General features: G+C 36.9%; 1 protein-coding gene across 1 annotated transcript; it reads left to right on the top strand.

Moving 5' to 3' along the window:
• The first annotated feature begins 1,363 nt into the window (after positions 1-1,363).
• On the top strand, positions 1,364-23,479 carry LOC126821595 (uncharacterized). The gene is made up of 9 exons (XM_050550047.2): positions 1,364-1,487; positions 3,178-3,336; positions 6,578-6,817; positions 7,488-8,015; positions 10,792-10,974; positions 11,851-11,982; positions 13,700-14,080; positions 14,838-14,893; positions 23,242-23,479. Exons 1-8 carry the CDS (start codon positions 1,412-1,414, stop codon positions 14,891-14,893), a joined length of 1,755 nt encoding a protein of 584 aa, XP_050406004.2. The 5' UTR covers positions 1,364-1,411; the 3' UTR covers positions 23,242-23,479.
• Positions 23,480-24,470: the final 991 nt, after the last annotated feature.

Below are 24,470 nucleotides of genomic sequence, written 5' to 3'. Positions count from 1 at the left end.
TCTCACAATTATTCCGTCTGTTTGCATGTGCTTGCGGTTGTTTTTTTTTTTGCTTTTTTTTTTTTTTTTTTTAGCTTGTGGCACATTTTATATATGTATGGGGTACATGTCAAATGCATCCAAATCGACTATTTGCCGGGAAGTTAATGTCATTGATCTATTTATAACTCTATGCAGCCGACCAATTTATGACGTAATTCGCATAGCAAATTTGTTTTTATGACGCTAAACAGCATCTTAGTCTCAGTTTACCAGTCACATTGTGCTTAACTCCTACTTGACTTGTGCTTACGTAAGAACGGTCTTGAGAATTTTCTAGACGGTATTTTATAAAGTTTCTTACGTAAGCTAAAGTGAAGCATGATTTTGTGCTTACTTTTAAGAATTTTCTAGGAACCGGGCCCAGGTCTGCAATAGCCAAGTCGAAAGCAGAACAGTAGGACCTTAAACCAAGGTCTTGAAGGCATCTTGTTACATATAGCTTGGGAGCGGAGGGGGGGGGGGCTTGGGGTGGAATTCCGAATGGTTAGCGTTTGTGCGCTGCACCATAGGTCTGTCATTAGGTCAACTGGCGTGGTTGCGATTCCCCTGTTGTACGTCACAAGGAGTAGGGTCGCCCGTCCAACCTCGTGGGTTTTCTCCTGTTCCTCCGGTTTCCCTACGCGCAAGCAAATTACTGAAATAAAGTTGAACCATACGTTAGTCCCGACATGACCTAGTTTGTGTAAAGTACACGTTAAACCCTACATGCTTTATACAGTGTTGTAGTTCTAAAAAGGAAACGTATTCTGAAATAATAACTCAGATATTTGCTGGTGGACAAAAACAGTTTCTTTACACTCACAAATTTTAGCAAGAGAGAGAGAGAGAGGGGACAAACAGAGATGGGATTTAACGTCTACTCGACACCATCCAGGTCATTTTGGGGTTTACACATGGTTCAATTTTATTTCATTAGTTCGCTAGTGTTTAGGGTCTTTAGCAGTTGGGGGAACCCAGAGAAAACCCACGAGGTTTGACAGGTTATCCTACCGCTTGTCATGTACAAACGTGGAATCAATACCACGAATAGATTACCAAATGAGACAAAGCACCCCCCCCCCTCTCTCTCTCTCTCTCTCTCTTTTAACTGTGGCGAACCTAATTTATTTATTTTTACTAATCGGCATTGCTATCTTGTTGTACGGATGTAAATAATTAGTTGTCGCTATCTCTTACCTTTTTATCATATATTTTGTTATTAATTGGCATTGTTATCTTATTGTGTCGATGTAAATAATTAGTTGTCGCTATCTCTTATGTTTTTTTTTACTTTTTATTCTAATTATATTACCTTATAAAGCTAGTATAAATTTGTACCAAGCTCAGTTTTATCTGGCAACATAAATCACAGATCATCGCTCAGTATATAATGTATTATAAAATGACAACTACAGATACATTGTTGATTTTTCTTGTTTTATCAAGTCAAGTTTGCTCTATATTCGGTAAGTTGAAAACAGGTTTTATCAAGTTAACTCTATATTTGATAATGTTTATGTTTCTATTGGTAAGTTCAAAATACATTTTTCTTGGTTCTGTCAAGTCAAGTTAACCCTATATTTAATAAGTTGAAGACACATTTGTCTTGTTATGTCAAGCCAAGTTAAACATACATTATGCAAGAGCTAAATCTGCCTATTGCATGTCTTTCTTTAGGCCTGAAATGTTATCTAAATTATTAATTAGACATTAATTAACTTATCCATATATATATTTTTTTATCCTACCGACTTAAGTAATGACGATCGGGGCTAGCCCCAATATTCAGTCGCTAAAATCTAGGTTCAGGGTGAATTAATTTGACTGCACTTTTCAGCAAATTCCCTTTACATTACGTAGTTTTAACTATTATAGTGAGAACTGCCAGCTTTTTATCTAATCTCCAATAATGTATCTTTAATATTTCGTAATGTCAAAACATATTTTTATGATTCTATCAAGTCATTTCTAGATTTGTTGAGTTTAATGCACATTTTATTTTAAGACTGTCTATAATTGGGGTCTGTTTTATTTTTCTTCAAAGCATTTCGACTTTAAAGATGCATTATGTAAGATTTAGATAAAGAACTGACAATTCTCGCTATAAAAGTTCGAAAACAGAGAATGAAAAGGAAATATCTAGAAAATTTCAGTCAAATTACTTCAGTCTGAGCGAATGTTTCGGGAATAGCGAGGTCTCGGCTGTCACCCCTACCGCTGTTACGAGAGTAAACAATGTTTAATATAATCAATAACTGCCCATCATTTCTAAATCCATTGAAATTCAAGAGCACCCAATGGCCCGGAAAGTTGATTATAGTCCAGGCATGTTAATAAATATCTAATGAATAGTTTATATAACATTTAAGGTCTGCAGAAAGACCTTCAATAGGCAGATTTGGCTTTTGAGTAATGCCTCTTTAATGAATAAATTATCATGCCTCATATGACTTTAATGCAACGAGAATTATTCTTGAGCTATTAGTGAAGATACAACTTACACCGCCCGCATGTAACTCATAAGTCAAGATACAAACTGATATAAAACTTCCACGATAAACTGATTTGTAAGCTATACAACGTTTCTGGTTTCAGATTTGATTTACTCCCAATTTACTGTTTCAGATTATCCAATCGGACAACTCCATATTCTGGTAAATTGTCTTTCAACTATGTGTGGTTGGGTGGTCTAGTAGTTTAACGTGTGCGCGTGAAATCATAAGGTCTGTCACTGAGTCAAGTGGTGTGGTTTCAATATATTCCCCGCTTGTACGTGACAAGGAGTAGGGTTGCCTTGTTCTAGCCTTAACTCAAGGCGCCCATGGCCGTCTTTCCACTATCTCCTTTTCATTCCTGCTTATAAACCCTTTCTAGACAAGGATCACGGAAGAGATTATACAGCTGGCTATATTGCATCATATACCAGTTTAAACGTTCAGTACATATTGCTTTACAAGACATAGGACATTACATAATCCAGGCCAGCTATAAGTTAACATTATGGTAATGACTAATGGGTGCAATCTGGACGACCATGGATGTCAATAGCCGACATAAAGATATTGTAATCAATTTTGCTTTACTACTATCTATGTGCTCTCTCTCTCTCTCTCTCTCTTTTTTTTTTAAGTCTTTAGCACTGGTTCTTGATTCCAGGTGCCATCAATGTTGCTGTTAATAAACCAACACGACAGAGCACGATTAATCTTGGTGTAAATACTTCAAGTTGGGCTGGATTCACAGCGTGGTGGTGTATGGATTTAAGGCAGGAGTTTCATATCAACACAGTTAAAATATCAAAACCAATACACGATGGTATGTAAACTAAAAATATAATTTTGGGTACCCCGAATGTGTCGCAATTCAGGGCCCGATTCATAGAAAATTCTTAAGCACGTTCTTGTGCTTAGATTTAAGTAGACTTTGCATTTAAAGATGGGTTCCCAGAAAAGTATTTATCGGGTGGTTATTTCCAATAAAAGTATGGCAATTTTGGTATATATGGAAAGTAGAGATATCCAATCCTACTAGAAAAATACTGGATTCCCCGAAAAACACTTATGGAGCGTATACAGGACAAAAATGTAAGGGTTCCCCTAATCAACAGCCCGACGATTAAGAGTTTCTGCACGCGTAATGTCAAAGGTCACACGCGAGCATTGAGCGATTGATGTACAAGTTGATAAACTTTATGAAGAGTTAGACGTACAACACTTTCTGAGATAAAAATGACAGAAAAAGACGCGGGTAGTGGTTAATCCGAGAATTTAATTAGGATTCGATATTTGTAATAAATAGTAAGCGATTAAAGACAACATCGTCTTATGTATGCAATGAATTCTCCTCTGATTTCCATGACGTGACGTAAACATGACCTGGTTTGATCGAATTTTAATAGCAGGGCATTCCTTCGCAATTACAATGTTTGAGAAGGATTTGAAGCATAATTATGACAAATTAATTAGATTGAATATGTTTTTAGTCCATATATACCATTAAATCACCCAGTTTGTACGCGGGAACCCATCTTTAAGTAAACTTACCTTATTTTGTGTTCCCAGAAAATTCTTAAGAACGTTTTTGTGCTTAGATTTTAAGTAGCACAAGAACGTTATTATGCGTTCCAAGAAAAAGCTTAAGCACAACTTCGTTCTTAAACATAGTCAATCTAAGCACAAGTCCCAAGCCAGGCATACGGCCTGCTTATCAACCTTAAGTCTGTTTCTGCTTCAAAAAGATGGCTGACCGTAGAGTTATTCGACGGCATTTCCGACACCTTTTGATACCACAGAGACAATTACAAGACAGAGAAAATCCTTCTCCAGAAGAAATTTCAAATATACACTTCGAATTAAGAATGCTATAGAAAATGTCGCTTCTAGGCCTACCCTGAAACCATTTTATTTATTTGCCAATTAGTAAACAATACTAGGCTACAAACACACAGGCTACTTTAAGATCAGGCGCTCTCACAATTATTAAGTTAGTTTGTATGCGTCTGCGTTTTTTTTATCTTGTAGCACATTTTATACGTGAATAGGGGACATGTCAAATGCATCGAAATGAACCATATATATATATATATATATATATATATATATGACGTCGATGAAGCAGACGACAAATTTAAGACGTAATTCGCATACCAAAAGTGTTTTTATGACGTTAAAGAGCATCGTAGTCTCAGTTTATGGTAAACTTTACCAGTCACAATGTGCTTAGACTTATACTTGACTTGTGCTTTCGTAAGAATGGTGTTGAGAATTTTCTAGGAACGGTATTTTTATCAAATTTCTTACGTAAGAAAAAGTGAAGCATGACTTTGTGCTTACTTTAAGAATTTTCTAGGAACCGGGCCCTGGAGACAATCATCGTCAAGACCTGTTAGTCTTTCTTGTAAATCATATTTGTTTCATTTTGTGTGATGCCTGTATATCAATTACAGGCCCGTGACTGTACAGTACGGGGACCACGGTGGTTAGATGGGTAAGACTCTGGCTCGCTGCGTTGGCCGAGAAATTTCATCGAGATTATCCGACGTGGTTTCCCCTTTTCAGTGGTGCAAGTCGGAAGACCTGACAAGGACAGATGTCTAGTGTGCAGTTGAATTTCGATATAAGAGTAGGCCATAGTGCCGCTGCCCGGACAAAATTCCCCTCATAACACACAGTATGCCTGTCTTCATTAGCCCAGTATGGGAGCAGAACAGTAGGGCGTCAAACCCCATTTCATTTCATTTTATTTCTGTACAGCGCCGTGGGTCCATTTATTGTTTATTTCTTGCAATGTGTATGTGAAAATGAAATGAAATAGGGTTTAACGTCCTACTGTTCTGCTCCGACTGGGCTAATGAAGACGGGGCAATGTGTATGTAGTTTGTATCTCGTCAGCAGGTATATCTTGTCGGTTTTTTTGTGTGCAGGGGCGGATTGGGGCCTGGAACCGGCCAGGGCTCCCGTGTCGGAGCGGCCCCTTTTACTGATGGGGGTCCCGGGGCTCTAACTTTCGAAAATTTTGAATAATGAACCCCAAATATTCGATTTGGTGGCATATCTGATTATAATCTCTGTCAAATAATATATCTCATAAATCGATTAATTTAGGCCAAAACCCCGACCTGCAAGTAATTTACAACCACCGCAACCTGTGAAATTATCATATCGTCATATTATTAATTTTGCTGAGGCCTTAAAATTGAATTTGTTTTGGAGTTACGAACCATCGGCAGACGTTTCTGGCGTATCCCCACAAACAGTGTGCAGGTGACTTAATAATTAATAAATTTGCGGGCGACAGTGTCGGGTGAATCCGATGAAATTTTCGGATGAAATTCGGAATCCCCATTGTAGGATTCCGAATTCCGGCCCACACCCAGCACACCCGATCCAGAAAGTCTATTATACCAGCCCATTCCAGACTCCAGTGATGGCGTGGCGGCCCGTTAAAGCCATCGGCCACATACAACATGATCATTATCGCTTCATGGCCGGTCCAATACCCATATAATGTTCAGTAGAAAAAGGTTTTTTAGACGAATTGGACAAAATTATTTTTTTCATTTTTTGTCCGACCGGCCCTTCGGGCGATGATGGGCCAATCCGCCTCTGTTTGTGTGTAGTGCGGTCCTCCTGCATTCACTATCATAGTAATCGTCATGTTTTTAGCATAGATTTAAGTGTCAACTTTCTCGGAATTCGCGGTAGCTCAGTGGGTAACAGGATAAGAGGTTGACTCGCTAACTTTGAGTTCCTCTATTCGACAGACCCCTGTGTTGACCTAGAAAGTTTATCGGGATTTTTCGGCGTGGTTGCCCCTTGTCAGGGGTGCAGGACGGAGGGCCTGCCAAGGGACAACGTATAGTCGTTCGGTTGGGACGAAAATCCGATGTCCCATTTAGATATTGCCGTGCACGTACAATAACCCTTGGTAGTTGTTATTCGATATGAAAATAGGCCGTAGCTCAAAGTGTCCCTGATTAGCCTAGTTGGAGCAGAAGAGTAGGTCGTTAAACCTCATTTCTATTCAATTCAGTCAATTATCTCGTCTGTTGAAATAGGTCGAAATAAACAGCTAGATGGATTTGAGATGAGAATAAGTTCTAGTGGTCAGTGTGATAAAGCAGGATTTACAGCAGCCACACCATGCTACAAAGATAGAGCATCAACAACAGATTCTGTATACACCATAGAGAGATGCAATCATCCAGCAATACCATCATTATCCGCTAGATATATTTTTATATCTGTTAAACGCACTGATCCCCGATTGGACATCTGTGAGATTCAGGTATTCGCAGGTACGTATACCGAATGGGTTGTCCTTTGGTTGATGGTCATTTTATTATATTTAAATAACAGTCCAATTCGTTTATACGGTTTTGGGGATCCCCTCCCTTTTGTTACTGCAAGGCCATTTAAAATATCAGTGAGAAATGCACAGGCTCGCTAATGCTAGTTTCCCACTATCGCGATTCGCGCTACGAAAGGAATCGTGGTTTTAATCGTGGAGTAATCGTGGTGATCCTGTCAGGTCTTATCATATATTGAGGTCAGTCGTAGCAATCATGTTGGTCGTATCGAAACGTACCCGAACGTATTCTGCCGGTACCAAATCGTGGTCTCAATAGGGACACTCCTGTCGTAAAGCATCGCACGACAATGGAAACCTAGCATAAGCTGGAGATCGCGGCTTTGATCTCGGTTTTGGCCGAGAAAGTTCCACAGTGGAGAAAGACGTGGTGGTGAGGGGTGTACCCCTTTGGCGTCCACGTACAAGAACCCTTGACATTTGGAATTCGAAATTAGAGTAGGCCGTAGCGGGACTATCTGGCCGCACGTCCGACTTCATTATCCTGGACGTTAAACTGCATTTTATTTTATTTTCTATTATTAATTAACAGCGCTTTCCATGAGAATATTGTCTCATTGAACTGTTGTGCTATATAGTGGTATCTTTGTGATCTTTAGATGACTGTCCAAATGGTTTTTATGGCACCAACTGTAACATACGATGTCCCACATCCTGCCTGAACAACACATGTGATAAGATAGGAGGATCGTGTTCTCACGGTTGTTATGGTGATCACTATGGTAAAACATGCCAGTCTACTTGTAGTAGCCATTGTACTGATGGTAAATGTGATGACATGACAGGGCGATGTTTTGGATGTAAAGATGGTTACTATGGTAAAGAATGCCAGTCTACTTGTAGTAGCCATTGTAAGGATGGTAAATGTGATGACAGGACAGGACGATGTTTTGGATGTGAAGCTGGTTACTATGGTGATGTGTGTGCAGAATCGTGTTCTACGTGTAATGGTCTATGTCGACAATTAGATGGTGCTTGTTTGGATGGTTGTAAAGATGGTTATTGGGGATGCAATGGGTTGTGTCTACAGACATGTTCCTACTGCTCTACAGGAGGCTGTAGGATAGAAGATGGCGTATGTTTTAACGGATGTAAAGATGGCCTGAACAACATTAAATGTAACCAGGGTAAGTTACTCATAACACACTTCATGCTCGTCGTGATTAAAACAGCCCGGGTAGAATTGAAGATGTTTAAGATAAAGACTTAGATAAAGAGCTGACAATTCTCTCTATCATAGGTAAAAACTAGATAATGAAAAGGGAATATCTTGAAAATTACAGTCAAATCTTGTCATTCTGAGCGACGTTTGGAAAATAGCAGAGTTGTTACACAGTTGGGGGTGGGGTGGATGGCCGAATGCTTAGCACGTGCGTGCTGTATCATACGGCCTGTCATTGAGTCAACTGGCGTGGTTTCGAATCCCCGGTTGTACGTGACAAGGAGTAGGGTCGCCTGTCCAGCCTCGTGGGTTTTCTCCGGGTCCTCCGGTTTCCTCCCACTGCTAAGTCCCTACGCGCAAGCGAATTATTGAAATAAAATTAAACCATATGTTAGTCCCGAAATGACCTAGTTTGTGTCGAGTGGACGTTAAACCCCATTTCTCCCTCTCTCTCTCTCTCTGTGTTACACGATTGACTTTATTCAGTAAACTAAGTCTAAAATTAAAATCATTAACCGTCAATTGTGTCTAAATTCGTTGAAAATATCGAGCATAGAGAACTGATTATGGTCTTTCCATGTTAATAAATGTCTAAATGATAATATAACATTTAAAGCCCAAAAGAAAGACCTGCAATAGGCAGATGTAGCTCTTACATAATGTATGTACCACTATCTTAGTTATAACAGAGATTAGATTCGTAAATATATGGTTAATTTACATCAGAACAGAACATCAAACATCTACAGTTACATACATACACCAATACGGGAACTTTAACTATATAGCAACTTAAACTAATCTACATGAACTAGACTACGACAGGAACACATATATAACTATATTAAATCCAACATTCTGCCCGTCTGCAAAGGCAGCGGCTGAACCCAGGTGAGTCCATACGCCGGTCTGTGCGTCTTCCCTCCTCTCCAGTCGTCTTTAGTCGTCCGCATAATTGTCAGCAAACTACTGCTTATACAGCGTACGACAATTAGGGAAAATGGTTAAGAGTTATCATCATATATGGTATTGTTTATTTATCAGATTCTGGTATCTGTAATTGCACTGCGTATTTATTTTGAAGTCATTATCAGATCATGGTATGATGCACTGACCACTGGTACATTCCCTTTGAAGTCCTGCCAAGCGTTGCACACAGATCAAGTGCAGCCCGTAAATGATATATTGAATTAGATTATAGCCAGTTCGTACCCTAACATAAGTTTATACAGAGTTGAAACGTCAATATCATGTATAATCAAAAAAAACAGCAGAGGTCATAAAGTTCTAAGCACCTAAATGATCGTTCAATTTGATAAAAGTTATAGAGTACTTTGTCACATGTGTCTTTAATGCTAGGTTCCCACTGTCATGCGATGCGTTACGATAGGACTGCCCTTATTGCGTCCACGATCTGATACGTGCAGATACGTTTGGGTACGATTCCGTACGATCAACACGATTGCTACGACTGACCTCTATATATGATAAAAGCTGGCAGGATCACCACGATTACTCCACGATTAAAACCACGATTTCAATAGCAGCACTACTCGTGATAGTGAGAACCTAGCATTATCCCCAATTCATTTCATTTATTATGCTCCCAATATTAAAGTTATTAATTACACGATGATGAAGAGGAAATTATATAAGTTTAGTGTTTAATCTGCCTTTGCACGGCGTTTTCTTGGCTTCAAATGCTATATAGATTATTTACATATTTATTGAAATGACAAGCCTCGAATGCACTCTCTATACCATTGGATAGTCTGGATATGAAGTTGACTAGACCATCAGCGCCATTTAATCGGTTAACATTAAACTGGAAAATCGAGACGTTGTTTATTATCACAGTCATGACAGATCGAGACTAAGCTATTGTTGTCAAAACTTCGCTCAGAGAGACTGAAATTTTCAATATAGTGTATTCATTAATTATTTTTGCACTATTATAGCGAGAACTGTCAGCTCTTGATCTAAATCTTACATAACCCATCTTTAATGCAGGCTGCAAACTTGCCACGGAAAATGTGTACACGATCTTGACATCAGAGTTCTTGCTATATTGGTTCTAGCTGAGATTGTTAGACTCGCCATAGCGATGAACCCTACTAATTTAAAGTGGGGTTCTGAAAATGTTTTCCCAGCATGAAGCAATTGTTCCCTCCCCTGGAAATAACCAGGGAACGTATCGAACTTTGCGCATTTGGAGTTACCCCCCTTGTCACATTTTCTTGTACGGATTTTGTCCACGCTTGCTGACATTGTTCTGCCAGGCATTAGGCGGGGGGTGGGTGGGGGCGGAGTGTCACACATATTTGTAGCAGATATATGACTATTTTCATTACAATATTGTAGACACGACATATCATTGCAATAATGTCTAGGTTATTAGTCTTGGGACTCTAAAGTTGTACATCATTTCGTTTCTTTCTGAAGAGAGAGCGAAATGAGGTGCAACGTCCACTCGACACAAACTATAGTTCAATTTTATTTGATTAATTGGCCTAGGGGTCTTTTGTTGTGGGAGGAGGAGATCTCGGAGAAAAACCACGATGATGGATTGGCGAGCCTACTCCTTGTCACATAGACGTGGGGACTCGAAACCACGCCATTTGACTCAATCCAACCCCATTGTTTTTTTACTGGAGTTTAGTTGCTGCTCTGCTGAATTAAAAAGTAACTCTCTGTGCTATTCTTGCTTGTATTTTGTTATGTCAATAAGTATGTCTTTTTAGATGCAGTATGCGGATCACTACCTCCCAGACTACATGCAGTTGCAGATCGCGTGCAAGAACTATATCCTGCTGGTGCTATAGTTAACTATAAATGTATTAAGGGGGCTTATCTACAGGGGTCACCACAGGCTCATTGTCTACCATCTGGTGAATGGGATATTCAATTATTTACATGTAAAATTGGTAAGTCACCATTATGCCCACTTTAGTCAAAATATAATATTAACTCATTAGCTTTTAACCTTGTTATTAACACACTTAACGTTCGCGATGGGCCATTTGCATTTTCGATAAAATTTCTCAAGACTTAATATGTACTCAGATTTATTATTTATCATTCAATTAAGAAAACAAAATCAAAATACCAACGCTCAATAATCAGGTGTCTCGGCTACCGATAGATGCAATTCCGAACTCAATTTATGAGAACTTTGTAAATACCGAACGGAATTGAACCATTTTTAGACTTATATTTATTCCTTTAAATCAAATAGGGAAAATTGGCTACATCTGTTGACATAAACTTTTACAGGTAGACAGGCATCCGCTCTGAAAAACTAATTAACTTAAACTAAAGAGACCCTTTTATTTTTAAACTAAATCAAATTGGTGTAGTCATTTGATCTCATAAATAATAGCTTTGACAACATACTAGTAGTTTGTATTTTGTGATTATAATGATTATTATTATTATTATTGGGGGCCACGGTGGCTACTTGAGTAAGCCTTTGCCTGTGAATGAAAATGAATTATGTAGTTTATATATTTTGTGAATAAATAAATTTACAAAAAAAGACGTTGCCTCGCTAACCTGATCGCTGTTTAGGCTGAGGGCCTGGCCAGGAAGGCATATACTCGTTCGGATGGAACGAACAACCGAGGGTTGTTTACACATTGGCGTGCACGTAAAGCATCGCTTGGCAGCTGGGATTTCGTGTGAAACTAGGGTACATTACATGGCGTATGCCGGTCTCCATAGGCATCGTTGGAGCAGAATAGTAGGACTTTAAACACATTTTATTTCATTCCTTATTATTATTATCATTGTTATTATTATAGCCAGGACATGTGATGAAGCTCATCAACTGGGAGTACCAGTTACACCTACGCTAGTCGTTAGACCGGATATCAAACAACCAGCTGTAACTGTATCTTGTGAAGTTACAGACTATGGTGTTTATACAGTTATAGGTAATTCTTGTTAAAACCTAGATATATCACCCTACAAACCATAATCGGTGGCATTCCGTTCCACTCGACAAACCCCTAACCCCGGGGTTATCCATGGGGAAGACACGTATTCCAATTATCTGCCCTTGATTCTAGGAAACCATCAAAAAATGGTTTACAAACCATTCTTAGCCTCATTGTTTACGTTTGCAACAATATGGCGGCTTGTTCGCTCGGTTAAGAGACAGTTTGCATGAAATTTAATATTAAAAAGATGTTCTAAAATATGTTTTTGGTGATAAAGATGCTTTTATGTCAGTTTTTATATATTTAACGATTTTTTCGATTGGTCGATAAAAATAGCACAATCATCAAGGGCCGATAATTTGAATACGTATCTCCCCCGTGGATGAACCCTGGCGTTAGTGGAGTAGAACGGAATGAGACCACTGGGAAACCATTTTAATGTGTTATATTGCATGCCATGATGTAGTTCTCAAAACACGTGCAGCTTTCTTTTGTTATGATGTTGCTAAAAGAACACCTGTTACGAGTTTTTTTTTTTAAAACATATTTTTATTCAGTTTGACTGAATGGGATTGGGGAACAGGCTTAGCCTATGTAAAACCCCTCTCCCTAAATTATTTGTATATACATATATATTATTAATCCAAAAGGGTGTATATACATAGTTAAAATGGCAAACACATACATATTATATAGATATAATAAAATGGGTGAAAATGTACAGTATATATAGTAGTTAATAATTATACATATGCAAGCACAGTAAGAATCTTTTAATAATAATCAGCATTAGAGAGACTATACATACATAAAAGAGAAGATAAAATATTATTTGATCGAGATGAGATTAGAATTTGTTTGATATATCTATAAATTTATGGACCCGATTAAAAATATTAGAAATAACATCAAGACTGTAGGCTGTGGAGCCGAATAAAAGACAGTTTATATTTTTAAAATCCTGTTGTAATTTGTCTATGGTTTCTGTTCGTGCAATTGAATGTAAGGAACATCGCAGGAGGTAATGATCGGGATCTTCAAATATATGACCGCGTATATATGTTACGAGTTGTGTGTTATGTTATAGATCATAATGTCGCCAATAAAACACATGCAGCGGTGCTACGGCCTACTCTTATATCGAATTCCAACTGCCAAGGGATCTTTTACGTGCACGCCAATGTGTACACGGTACCTCGGTTTTTCGCCCCATCCGAACGACTAGACAGCTGTCCTTGGAGGTCGCCAATAAAGCACATGTAGTAGGTCATGTGTTATGTTAGAGGTCGAGATACAGACAATAGAAACCACGTCACGATGTAGCTAATAACACATGTAATGTGATGTGTTATGTTATAGGTCATGATGTCACTAATACAACATATGTAACATGTTATGTGTTATGTTATAGGTCATGATATCACTAATACAACATATGTAACATGTTATGTGTTATAGTATAGGTTATGATGTCACTAATACAACATATGTAACATGTTATGTGTTATAGTATAGGTTATGATGTCACTAATACAACATATGTAACATGTTATGTGTTATAGTATAGGTTATGATGGAGCTCAAAAAAGACATGTAACGGGTTGAATGCCACAATGTCTCTAATAAAACACGTGTAGCATGGTATGTGTTATGTAATTAGTCATGATGAAGCTAGTAGATCATATGTAACATGTTATGTGATATATTACAGGTCATGGATCTAACAGAACATATGTACATGGCTATGAAGCATCTAGAAGTTATAATGGCACTATTAACTACAACATTGATCTTCATCAAGTTATAAACATAGCTGATGCATCGGCTGAATGTGAACAATTCATTAAATTTGAATGTTACCATGTTCACATAGTCAGTGATGTTGGCTTAACCACACGAACTGGCGAACTAGCTACTTATTTAATTGGAGGTGTCAAGGGTCAAATAGACTGCGCATGCCATATCAGTAATATGTGCGCTAATGATTTGAAGTGCAACTGTGAGAACAATGATGAGCAATTGCGAGTTGACGAGGGGTATATTCGATATAAGGAAGATTTGCCGATAACCGCCATTTTAGTAGGCGATACGGGTAGGTATATCTTCAATTGTTAATACAGTGTACTATGAGAGGTATTTTGGCCGGACAGCGGCGCTACGACCAACTCTTATTTCGAATTCCAACCGCCAAGGAATCTAAGACATACACACCAATGTGAAAAAAATAAAATAATGTTTAATAGCACCGGTCGGGTTATATTGCGCCAAACATATAGCGAATTTAAACATTATCACATTAATATATTTAAATACACAAAAATAATAAGTATAACAGATAATATATATAATTTAAAAATATATATTGCACATTTCGTGTATATAAATAGATAAACGAAAAAGCAAGTTACATTTATATAGTATTTATTATAAAATTTTGCCTCTTTTAGAAAGTCCAGTATTTTACAAAATAGTCCCGGTTGTGCAAATAATTGATGTAGTGAATGGCAACGGTAAAATGTGATCTGACAAGCCCTATGCGCAAGTGAATTATTGAAATAAAATTAAACCATATGTTAGTCCCGAAATGCCCTAGGTTGTGTCGAGTGGACGTTAAACCCATTACAGGTATAAAGACCGCCATCTTCCATCTTGGCGTTTGGTATGACTAATACTCGATTATACAGTTCATATCTTTCTCTCTCTCTCTCTCTCTCTCTCTTTCTCTCTCTCTCCCTCTCTCTCGTCCCGTTGTGCAAATAATTGATGTAGTCAATGGCAACGGTAAAATGTGATCTGACACCGCCCCCACCCCCTCTCTCTCTGTTTTTATCTTGTTTATATTTTGACAGGGCACAGTCAAGAGTACGCATATTATACCGTGGGAAATCTGAGGTGCAAGGGTTAGGTAGGTGTGAATATATGTTTACTTTTAGCAAATCATGTGTGATGGAAAGTGCGGAGAAATACGAGGATTACGACAGTACACCATTAATTTGTTAATTCTCATCTCTTTCACCGGCTAAAACTTTTCCCAAAATGTTCGTAGGGTAGAACGCCTTCCACCACTCTTGACAACGTTTTGTTCAAAAGCATATTTTGAGGTTCGCCATTGAATCTTGAGATGTAGAACTGGAAGTAGCATACCATAAACATGCAACTATTCGCCCTACAGTTCAACATAATATAACTTTTAACTTTGTTATCCTTCCAATTCAAAATGATGAATATTCACCAAAACCTGGCAGAAAATTCGATTTTATATGAAAACGCCAACAAAAAATGCTATTAATAACTTTGCACAACATTCGCGGATGACCAAAATGAAATGAAATGGGTTTTAACGGACATATGCCATACAATGTGCTATGAGGGAAATTGTGTCCGGACAGCGGTTATAACGTCTACTCTTTATTTCGAATTCTAACTGTCAAAGGTCCTTTTACGTACACGCCAATGTTACATGGGACTTCACGGCAAAATGGCCCGTCTTCATTAAAAATTCAGTCAATCACCATGGAGAAAATGCCTTCATCATTGAAACTCGAAACATTCTATTCCAACTGGAATCAATATTATAAAATTTGGTTTAAATGGAACATTCGATCGCCAGGCAAGCATTTCATCAGGAACGTATTTGTTTTTGACCATCGCTATAGTAACGGTTGTTAGGTGTGGGACGGTACGCTTACCTTTCTGACTTCTCCTATGTAGTAAACACAGTATATAATTATAACATGGCGGAGTTAGATTTGTCTGTTACGCTATATTAAAAAGTAATTAATTTGTTTACAAATGATGATTCTTATTTCTCAATTATCTTGTTTGTAGACGCATCTGTCACCAACAAATAGCGTAAATAAAATGCATCTGAATTCAGACCGGTTGTCGATTCATTGTCAGTTGTTGTTAACATAGTCTATATTTGGTCAATCCTTTAGTATTGTTGGGAATATTCAACCAATTAATTCCAATTAATTAATTAAATACCTTGTTGTCCATGGAATAAAATTAATATGAAAGATCAGACCTCGCTCCGATTGGGCATAACCTCGATTAAATTCAGAGAGCAAGTTGGTATTCTCCAGAGTGGGGAATATTGTGATTACCAATTCTACCTTGCTTACAAAAATAAAAGTCAGTCATCGCACCTGAACTGTTGTTTCTCGAAGTTATGAGTGTTGGAAACTGTAGCGTAGATTGTTTCTTATTATAGTAACGGACCCGGACAAACGAGACTAAGTCTCGATTATCCATTTTATCGTTAATTTATAATTTCGTGGGCGTTCTAATCCATTTAAATCTCTGCCATCTGATGTTCTAGATAGTTGATTATAGGCTTGTCATTTGAAGATATGTTTAAATATTAGTCTATATAACATTTGAAGCCAAAATAAAGACCTCCAATGGGAATAGACAGATTTAGCGTTACAATAACGCATCTTTAAAGTGACAATAACACTTTTGCTGGCTTGAGAGCTCCAGAAAATAAATAAGAGCCTTATTCTAAGTATTAGATGTTTAAGAATCCTACCTGTTGTGTAAATTATCCATTAAATCCTATTTTACTTGTCCAGAGGGTTCGAAAATATTTTTAAATCCAAGTCACATTTGAAAAGCTTTACGTTAGGCTTTCAAATCATTTAGTTGAATTTTTCCATTTTTTTAAATAAGGTGTGTTAAGATGAAATTTGTATCATCAATTAATTAGAATATTGTAAAATAGTAAAAGTTGTTGACCAGAATAAAAATTGGCCTGTTACATATTATAGAGCGAAGCTCTAAAGCATCGCGCGAAGCGCGGTGCTTGAGCAAAGCTCTTTTCCTGTAACACAGGAGCGAAATTGAAAAAGTCACCCACAGACTGTTGATTAAAACAAAATTCAGACAGGAACCGGATACACTGGGCAAAACAGGCAATGCGCATGTCAACTTACCAAATCTCGCCCAAGCGAGATCACGTAACTAACAAAAATAATTCTACACACCAAATCTCGCCCAAGCGAGATTACGCGCCTCATAGAACTATTTCTATGACGCGTCTAATCAATGATGTCATATATTTTTTACGTCAATGAAAATAATTCTCACACCTCTTTGTTCTTTTTTTAAAAACAAAATTAATGTATAAAATTTAGATCTAAATAAAAATCACTTTTGAAAAACAAAATTATTTAACATTTTTTGTATCACTTGAGAAAATTAATTATGAAGGTTTTATATTTGACAATAATCAGCTTCGCTCTACTCAGGCAATGCCTGTTACATATAACAGGCATTGCCTGAGTAGAGCGAAGCTGATTATTGTCAAATATAAAACCTTCATTCATAATTAATTTTCTCAAGTGATACAAAAATATTAAATAATTTAGTTTTTATTGAGATCTAAATTTTATACATTAATTTTGTTTTTAAAAAAAGAACAAAAAAGTGTGAGAATTATTTTCATTGACGTAAAAAATATGTGACGTCATTGATTAGACGCGTCATAGAAATAGTTCTATGAGGCGCGTAATCTCGCTTGGGCGAGATTTGGTGGATAGAATTATTTTTGTTAGTTACGTGATCTCGCTTGGACGAGATTTGGTAAGTTGACATGCGCATTGCCTGTTTTGCCCAGTGTATCCGGTTCCGGCTGAATTTTTTTTTAATCAACAGTCTGTGGGTGACATTTTCAATTACGCTCCTGTGTTACCGGAAAAGAGCTTTGCTCAAGCACACTGGGCAAAACAGGCAATGCGCATGTCAACTTACCAAATCTCGCCCAAGCGAGATCACGTAACTAACAAAAATAATTCTACACACCAAATCTCGCCCAAGCGAGATTACGCGCCTCATAGAACTATTTCTATGACGCGTCTAATCAATGATGTCATATATTTTTTACGTCAATGAAAATAATTCTCACACCTCTTTGTTCTTTTTTTAAAAACAAAATTAATGTATAAAATTTAGATCTAAATAAAAATCACTTTTGAAAAACAAAATTATTTAACATTTTTTGTATCACTTGAGAAAATTAATTATGAAGGTTTTATATTTGACAATAATCAGCTTCGCTCTACTCAGGCAATGCCTGTTACATATATGTAACAGGCATTGCCTGAGTAGAGCGAAGCTGATTATTGTCAAATATAAAATGTAACAGGCATTGCCTGAGTAGAGCGAAGCTGATTATTGTCAAATATAAAACCTTCATTCATAATTAATTTTCTCAAGTGATACAAAAATATTAAATAATTTAGTTTTTATTGAGATCTAAATTTTATACATTAATTTTGTTTTTAAAAAAAGAACAAAAAAGTGTGAGAATTATTTTCATTGACGTAAAAAATATGTGACGTCATTGATTAGACGCGTCATAGAAATAGTTCTATGAGGCGCGTAATCTCGCTTGGGCGAGATTTGGTGGATAGAATTATTTTTGTTAGTTACGTGATCTCGCTTGGACGAGATTTGGTAAGTTGACATGCGCATTGCCTGTTTTGCCCAGTGTATCCGGTTCCGGCTGAATTTTTTTTTAATCAACAGTCTGTGGGTGACATTTTCAATTACGCTCCTGTGTTACCGGAAAAGAGCTTTGCTCAAGCACCGCGCTTTGCGCGGTGCTTTAGAGCTTCGCTCTATATTAGAGCGGTGCTTGAGCAAAGCTCTTTTCCGGTAACACAGGAGAGTCACTAAAACTGTCACCACAGACTGTTGATTAAAAAAAAAATTAGACCGGAACCGGATACACTGGGGAAAAATGGCAATGCGCATGCCATCTTACCAAATCTCGCTTGGGCGAGATTACGCGACTCATAGAAATATTTTTATGACGCGTTTCATCAATGACGTCACATATTTCTGACGTCAATGAAAATAATTCTCACACTTTTTTGTTCTTTTTTTAACAAAATTAATCATATAATTTAGATCTATATTAAATTGTAGCCCAAAATGGAAATTTATTGGATTTTGATTGGTCGAAAAGTGGCGTCGAATGAGAATAACAGTCCTCTAAATTTCCTGGGCGACTCACTGCGAATGAATATTTTTTGTGTGCTAGACTCTGTTTGCAGTGGCCAAAAATTCTACACCTCAAAACTTTATTCTAGGAAATCTTCATGACCTTTTTCTTGTATGTGATCAACAATGAAATTCAACCATTGGCTCATTGAAACACACACCTGAAACACAAAAAACAAAGATAGTGAGTGTATTTGAAATATAATGGGTAAATTTCATTTCAAGGCTGGTCTGACCATAATGGTTGCTATGGTCATATTCTATCATAATCAGACTGGTCCAAATCGAAGATTTTCAACAAGTCAATAAAAATACTACAATTTATTGAACCCCGTATGGACCGTAAATAACTGCATGCGTTAACCAATGGGCCACCCAACCCCCCCCCCCCCCCTTACCCAATGAATTAAATAAATACTAGTATTTGTTACATTGTGAATCACATAAACAAACAACATTAGCTGACTACTGGGGCATTTGATGTGACCAAAGACTTATGTATTTCTATTTTATATAATAAAAAAACTACTGGAAGACAACGGATGTATCGAATTGCTTATTCCTTTATTTTGATATGTATACTTGGTTTAATGAAGTATCAATTACAATCGCTTTCGCTTTGCCATCTCTGAATTATTAAAATTCAAATATATCTATTGACGTATAACAGAGGATGGTGTAAAGGTATCTTGTATTATTAATATAGCATGACATGGTGATCAACCAGGGAAAGTTAAAAATGCATTACGTAAGATTTAGATAAAGAGCTGACAGTTCTTGCAATAATAGTTTAAACATACATTATGCAAGAGCTAAATCTGTCTTTTGCAGGTCTTTCTTTAGGCTTGAAATGTTATATGAACCATTAAAGGAGCTAAGTCGCTAATATTTGGGACCTAGAAATTGACACAAATGGGTCGCAACGCATACAATAATGTAATATGAATGTATATAAATTGATTTATATTCAATCGTTTCTGTTTTTACTGTAATTTTTAATCAGTTAGGTTCGGCGAAATACGCCAGTATTCTCCATCGAATTTCAATCTCTAGCGTCTGGTTATTCCAGTCTACGCCGCTATTATCTATTGGGCTTGCTCTCCAGATAAGAATATAACGTCACCGTTTGACATGACTTGTGGAATATGCCTAGCCTCGTTTTTCTAGCCCCTTATTACAAATAGCGCTGAAACGCATTATGGTACACGATTCGTGTACCAATTGTAAAATGTATATTTTGTCTTAAATATTGGATATCAGAAGGCCATCTTTCCCGTGAGATCACAACATCAGTGTTGATTTAAACCGACAAATAAATCATGTTTTCAATGTCGAAGATTTTGGTTGATATTGAGTTAGAGACTTAGCTACTTTAATTAGACATTTACTAACAAAACAAGACCATAATCAATTCTCGATGGCATTGGATACTCGAGATTTTAACGGTTCGCCATTTAAAAATTTAATTTAAAAATGGGAAAGCGAGACTAAGTCTCGAATATTTCAATCATTCGCTTGCGTGTAAGGGTCTTTAGCAGTGGGAGGAAACCAGAAGACCCGGCGAAAACGCACGAGGTTGGACAGGTGACCGCGACCCTACTCCTTGTCACGTACAACCGGGGAATCGAAACCACAACAGTTGATTCAATGACAGACCTTATGATACAGCTTGTACGTGCTAACCATTCGGCCACCCAACCCACCCAGCTCTTAAATTATGCATCTTTAACCAGCATAACATCCTTTATAAAAGTTATTATAAAATTTTAATCAGTTGTTTTCACAATGTTTAGCATGATTAAACTTAAGCGATAATATCTCAAAACGTTTCACTACCTTCGGCATTATTTTTCAGCATGATTAAACATTAGCGATAAAATCTCAAAACGTTTCAATACCTTCGACCTGCCTGATTTAATTTTAGCGATACATGGATGATAATTCGTCAGTCATTTGATTGTAACTTAAAAATTTCATTCAACGCCATGATATATTACACGCAGCCTTTCAAACAGTTCTGTCGCACAGATTAATAATTTATATATTTTGTTTAAATGAAAGAAGGGTATTATTACAGCTACAATAGAAATTTATATTGACTTGAATTTTTATTGTTGCTATGTATTATTATCCTAAATATCAAATGACATACGAATACAAACCAAGCTTGTGTGAATATTTCATGGTTTGATTTTCTATTGTTGCTATGACGAAAAGTGAAGTGACTATAAAAAATTATATCAACATTGTTATGCAAAAAAGATAATGTCCCGCAATATGATCAAGCAAAGGTGGCCACCCTAAACACAAGCCAGGGTATTTTGCGAAGAAAAAAAAATCAAAGCGTCGAAATGACAACGTAAACAAGCTGATTGGGATCATGGCTGATTGGGACCAAAAGTCAAAGCTGATTGGGACCACATTCCAGGCTGCTTGGAACCACATTCCAGGCTGATTGGGACCACCACTAGGCTGATTCGGACCACACGATAAAAAATACTAGAAACTGAGGTTTTGATATTAAATTAAGTTTAAAGGAGTTTTATCTAGGCTATAGCGTGCCTATAATTATGTGCTTTTATGTAGGCCTACGTTATTTATGTTTATATTCCATTTTTTTTATGTCACAGTTACTATATTAACAGAGATTATCTCATTAACCTTATGTAAATTATTATACGTTTTATGCAATTTAAACAGATCATTTTTATTTTATTTTATAAACTTCATAGCTTGTTTCGGAATCCATTATAGCCTATATATTGTGTGTAATTATACGTAGATATACTGTTTAAACCAATTTATGCTAATTTCAATAAGTCATACAAATTTGAAAACTAATACTAGCAATGCAATACAGTAGCATAAAGGAAATCCGAATCCATTATACATATATTGTGTGTAATTATTTAAACCATACAAATACAGTAGCAATGGTAATCGGTTATTTCAAATATGATGTATATAAAAGCAATCAAAATGTTTATCCTACCTTGTACAGAAAAAAACATAATAGATTTATAGGCTCAATTTTAACACAAGTAAACAGGTAGGTGATATCTAGGAAAGTGTACTATATTACTACATGAAAATTACTCAGATCTTACTGACAGCCACAACAGGGAATTTGTGTGATTGGATCTGATTATTTATTGGATTACTAGGCTTGTCATTAATTAACAATAAATGGTGTGATTAGGGTCTTGTATATTGCTACCGGAGTTTTATACTATAAAGTGTGATTTAATTAACTTTGTTTAATGTGTATATTACTAAGAAAATTTTACACATTTGTCAACCAATTTAGTGTTTTGCATTCAACACTTGTCTAGATCAGGAAGGTCTCTGTCTCGGCTACTACTAAATAATAAAATATTGGTTTGTAAAGGAATTGAATCGCCACCAAATGTCTCGTTTTATGAAATACAATGATATTTACAAATTAAAATATTATGCAAAGTACAATTTGTCTGTCATTTTTTCAACTTCACTCATTACAAAATATCGCATTCGTTGCGATCTCGGCCTCTAATGATTTAAGCGGTATCAAATGGACAATAACAGTCCTCTAAATTCTAAACAGTCGCTGTTTAAAAACCTAATTCAATTCGGAAAAACGAGATTATTTAACATTTTTTGTATCACTTGAGAAACTTAATTATGAAGGTTTTATATTTAACAACAATCACATCAGCTTCGCTCTACTCAGACTATGCCTGTTACATATTATTCAGTTACAACAAGGGGGGTTGGATGGCTGAATGGTTAGCGTGCGCGCGCTATATCATGAAGTCTGTCATTGAGTCGACTGGTGTGGTTTCGAATCCCCGGTTGTACGTGACAAGGAGTAGGGTCGCCTGTCCAACCTCGTGGGTTTTCTCCGGGTCCTCCGGTTTCCTCCCACTGCTAAAAACCCCTATGCGCAAGCGAATTATTGAAATAAAAATTAAACCATATGTTAGTCCCGAAATGACCTAGTTTGTGTCGAGTGGACGTTAAACCCCATTTCTCTCCCTCTCTCTCAGTTACAACAAGAGTGGTATTGAGCCTTTAAATCGATCAATAAAAAACAAACGTCATTACCGGTATTGTGACGAAAGGAAACGTCATTACCGGTATTGTGACGAAAGCGAATGTCAGATATAAGTGGATATTTATTTCACTATTCGATTTGAAACTATTTTATCCTTTCTTATTGCGAGGCAGATACAAAACAATATTAGATAATCCCATTTTGTTTTATTGTAGGTAAGCAAAGATGAAGACCTGTGTTTATTGGTTAGACGCTGTAATCTGAAGATTTCCTAATTACATTGTAATTGTAATTCAGTCGATTAAATGAAATATATATAAACTCTTATTAATTGTAATTCAATAGATTAAATGAAATGTATATAAACTCTATAATCATGCTATCTGTAAATGATGAGCAATAAGAAAAATATTTTTGTGTATAATAAATTAATTAATGAGAGTATATCTCAGATACTAGGCCTGTCTTTCTAACCCCGTCGAGTTTCTGCCTTTCTAACCTTACTCAATGACCTACCGCCTCCCCCCACATGTATTAGTCCGGTGGCTGAACGGGGAGGGGGGGGGGGATCGCCACCCGAGCTGTGAATTTATGAGGCCAAGTTTTTCTAGACCAGTGTTTTGCGTAGATTCCGAATATGGGAGGTGATCAGGCGTTTGAGGGGGCGTTTTCGAGATATGGGGGGTCCAATGTCTACAATTGGGGGAAAATGTGATTATGTTCACGTAAATGATGATCATGTTATATATTAATAAAACATAAATTTCTAGGACTGTTCATCTCTAAATAAGTGTTTATGATGCCACTGGACAACTGTTTTGATTGCGAGGTGGGGTAGGTGGTTACAGCTGTGAGTGTGTGTAAGGGGGGGGGGGGGTAAAATTGGCGGGAAATGAGTTCACGTTGATTTAAATGATGATTTTCTTAGAGCTTGATAAATACATTACTTTTTAATTCCGCTGCAAATCTCTAAATATGTGTATAGATTCCTATTTTATTGGGGCGGAGGTATTGGCAAAATGTGATCAGGCGTTTCGAGATATAGGGGTCCAATGCCTACCTACAATTGAGAGGAAATGTCATTATGTTGACGTAAATGATAATCAGGTTATATATTAATAAAACATAAATTTCTAGGACTGTCCATGTCTAAATAAGTGTATATTATGCCCCTGGACAATTGTTTTGATTTGTGGGGGGTGGGGGTTGCCGGTGTGGAAGGGTGGGGGGGTAAAAATTTGGCTGGAAATGAATTGATTTAAATGATGATTTTCTTAGAGCTTGATTAAAACGTTACTTTTTAATTTCGCTGCACATCTCTAAATATGTGTATAAGATTCCCATTGTAGGGGGGGGGGGGGGCAACAGCATAATTGAAGTCAAGGACTTTATTATGCTTATATATCGTCTATTTTTTACATGTACGTAAAATGAGAATATCCCA

The sequence above is a fragment of the Patella vulgata genome, chromosome 5 (genome assembly GCF_932274485.2).
Source record: "Patella vulgata chromosome 5, xgPatVulg1.2, whole genome shotgun sequence".
NCBI lineage: Eukaryota > Metazoa > Mollusca > Gastropoda > Patellidae > Patella > Patella vulgata.
This window is presented reverse-complemented; position numbering and strand designations above follow the sequence as displayed.

Bases quoted from the DNA above. Each gene is read 5' to 3' on its own strand.
- LOC126821595 (XM_050550047.2), top strand. From the start codon at position 1,412: ATGTATTATAAAATGACAACTACAGATACATTGTTGATTTTTCTTGTT. The intron at 1,488-3,177 runs GTAAGTTGAAAA...TCTTGATTCCAG, and splicing joins TCAAGTTTGCTCTATATTCG to GTGCCATCAATGTTGCTGTT. The intron at 3,337-6,577 runs GTATGTAAACTA...CTGTTGAAATAG, and splicing joins ATCAAAACCAATACACGATG to GTCGAAATAAACAGCTAGAT.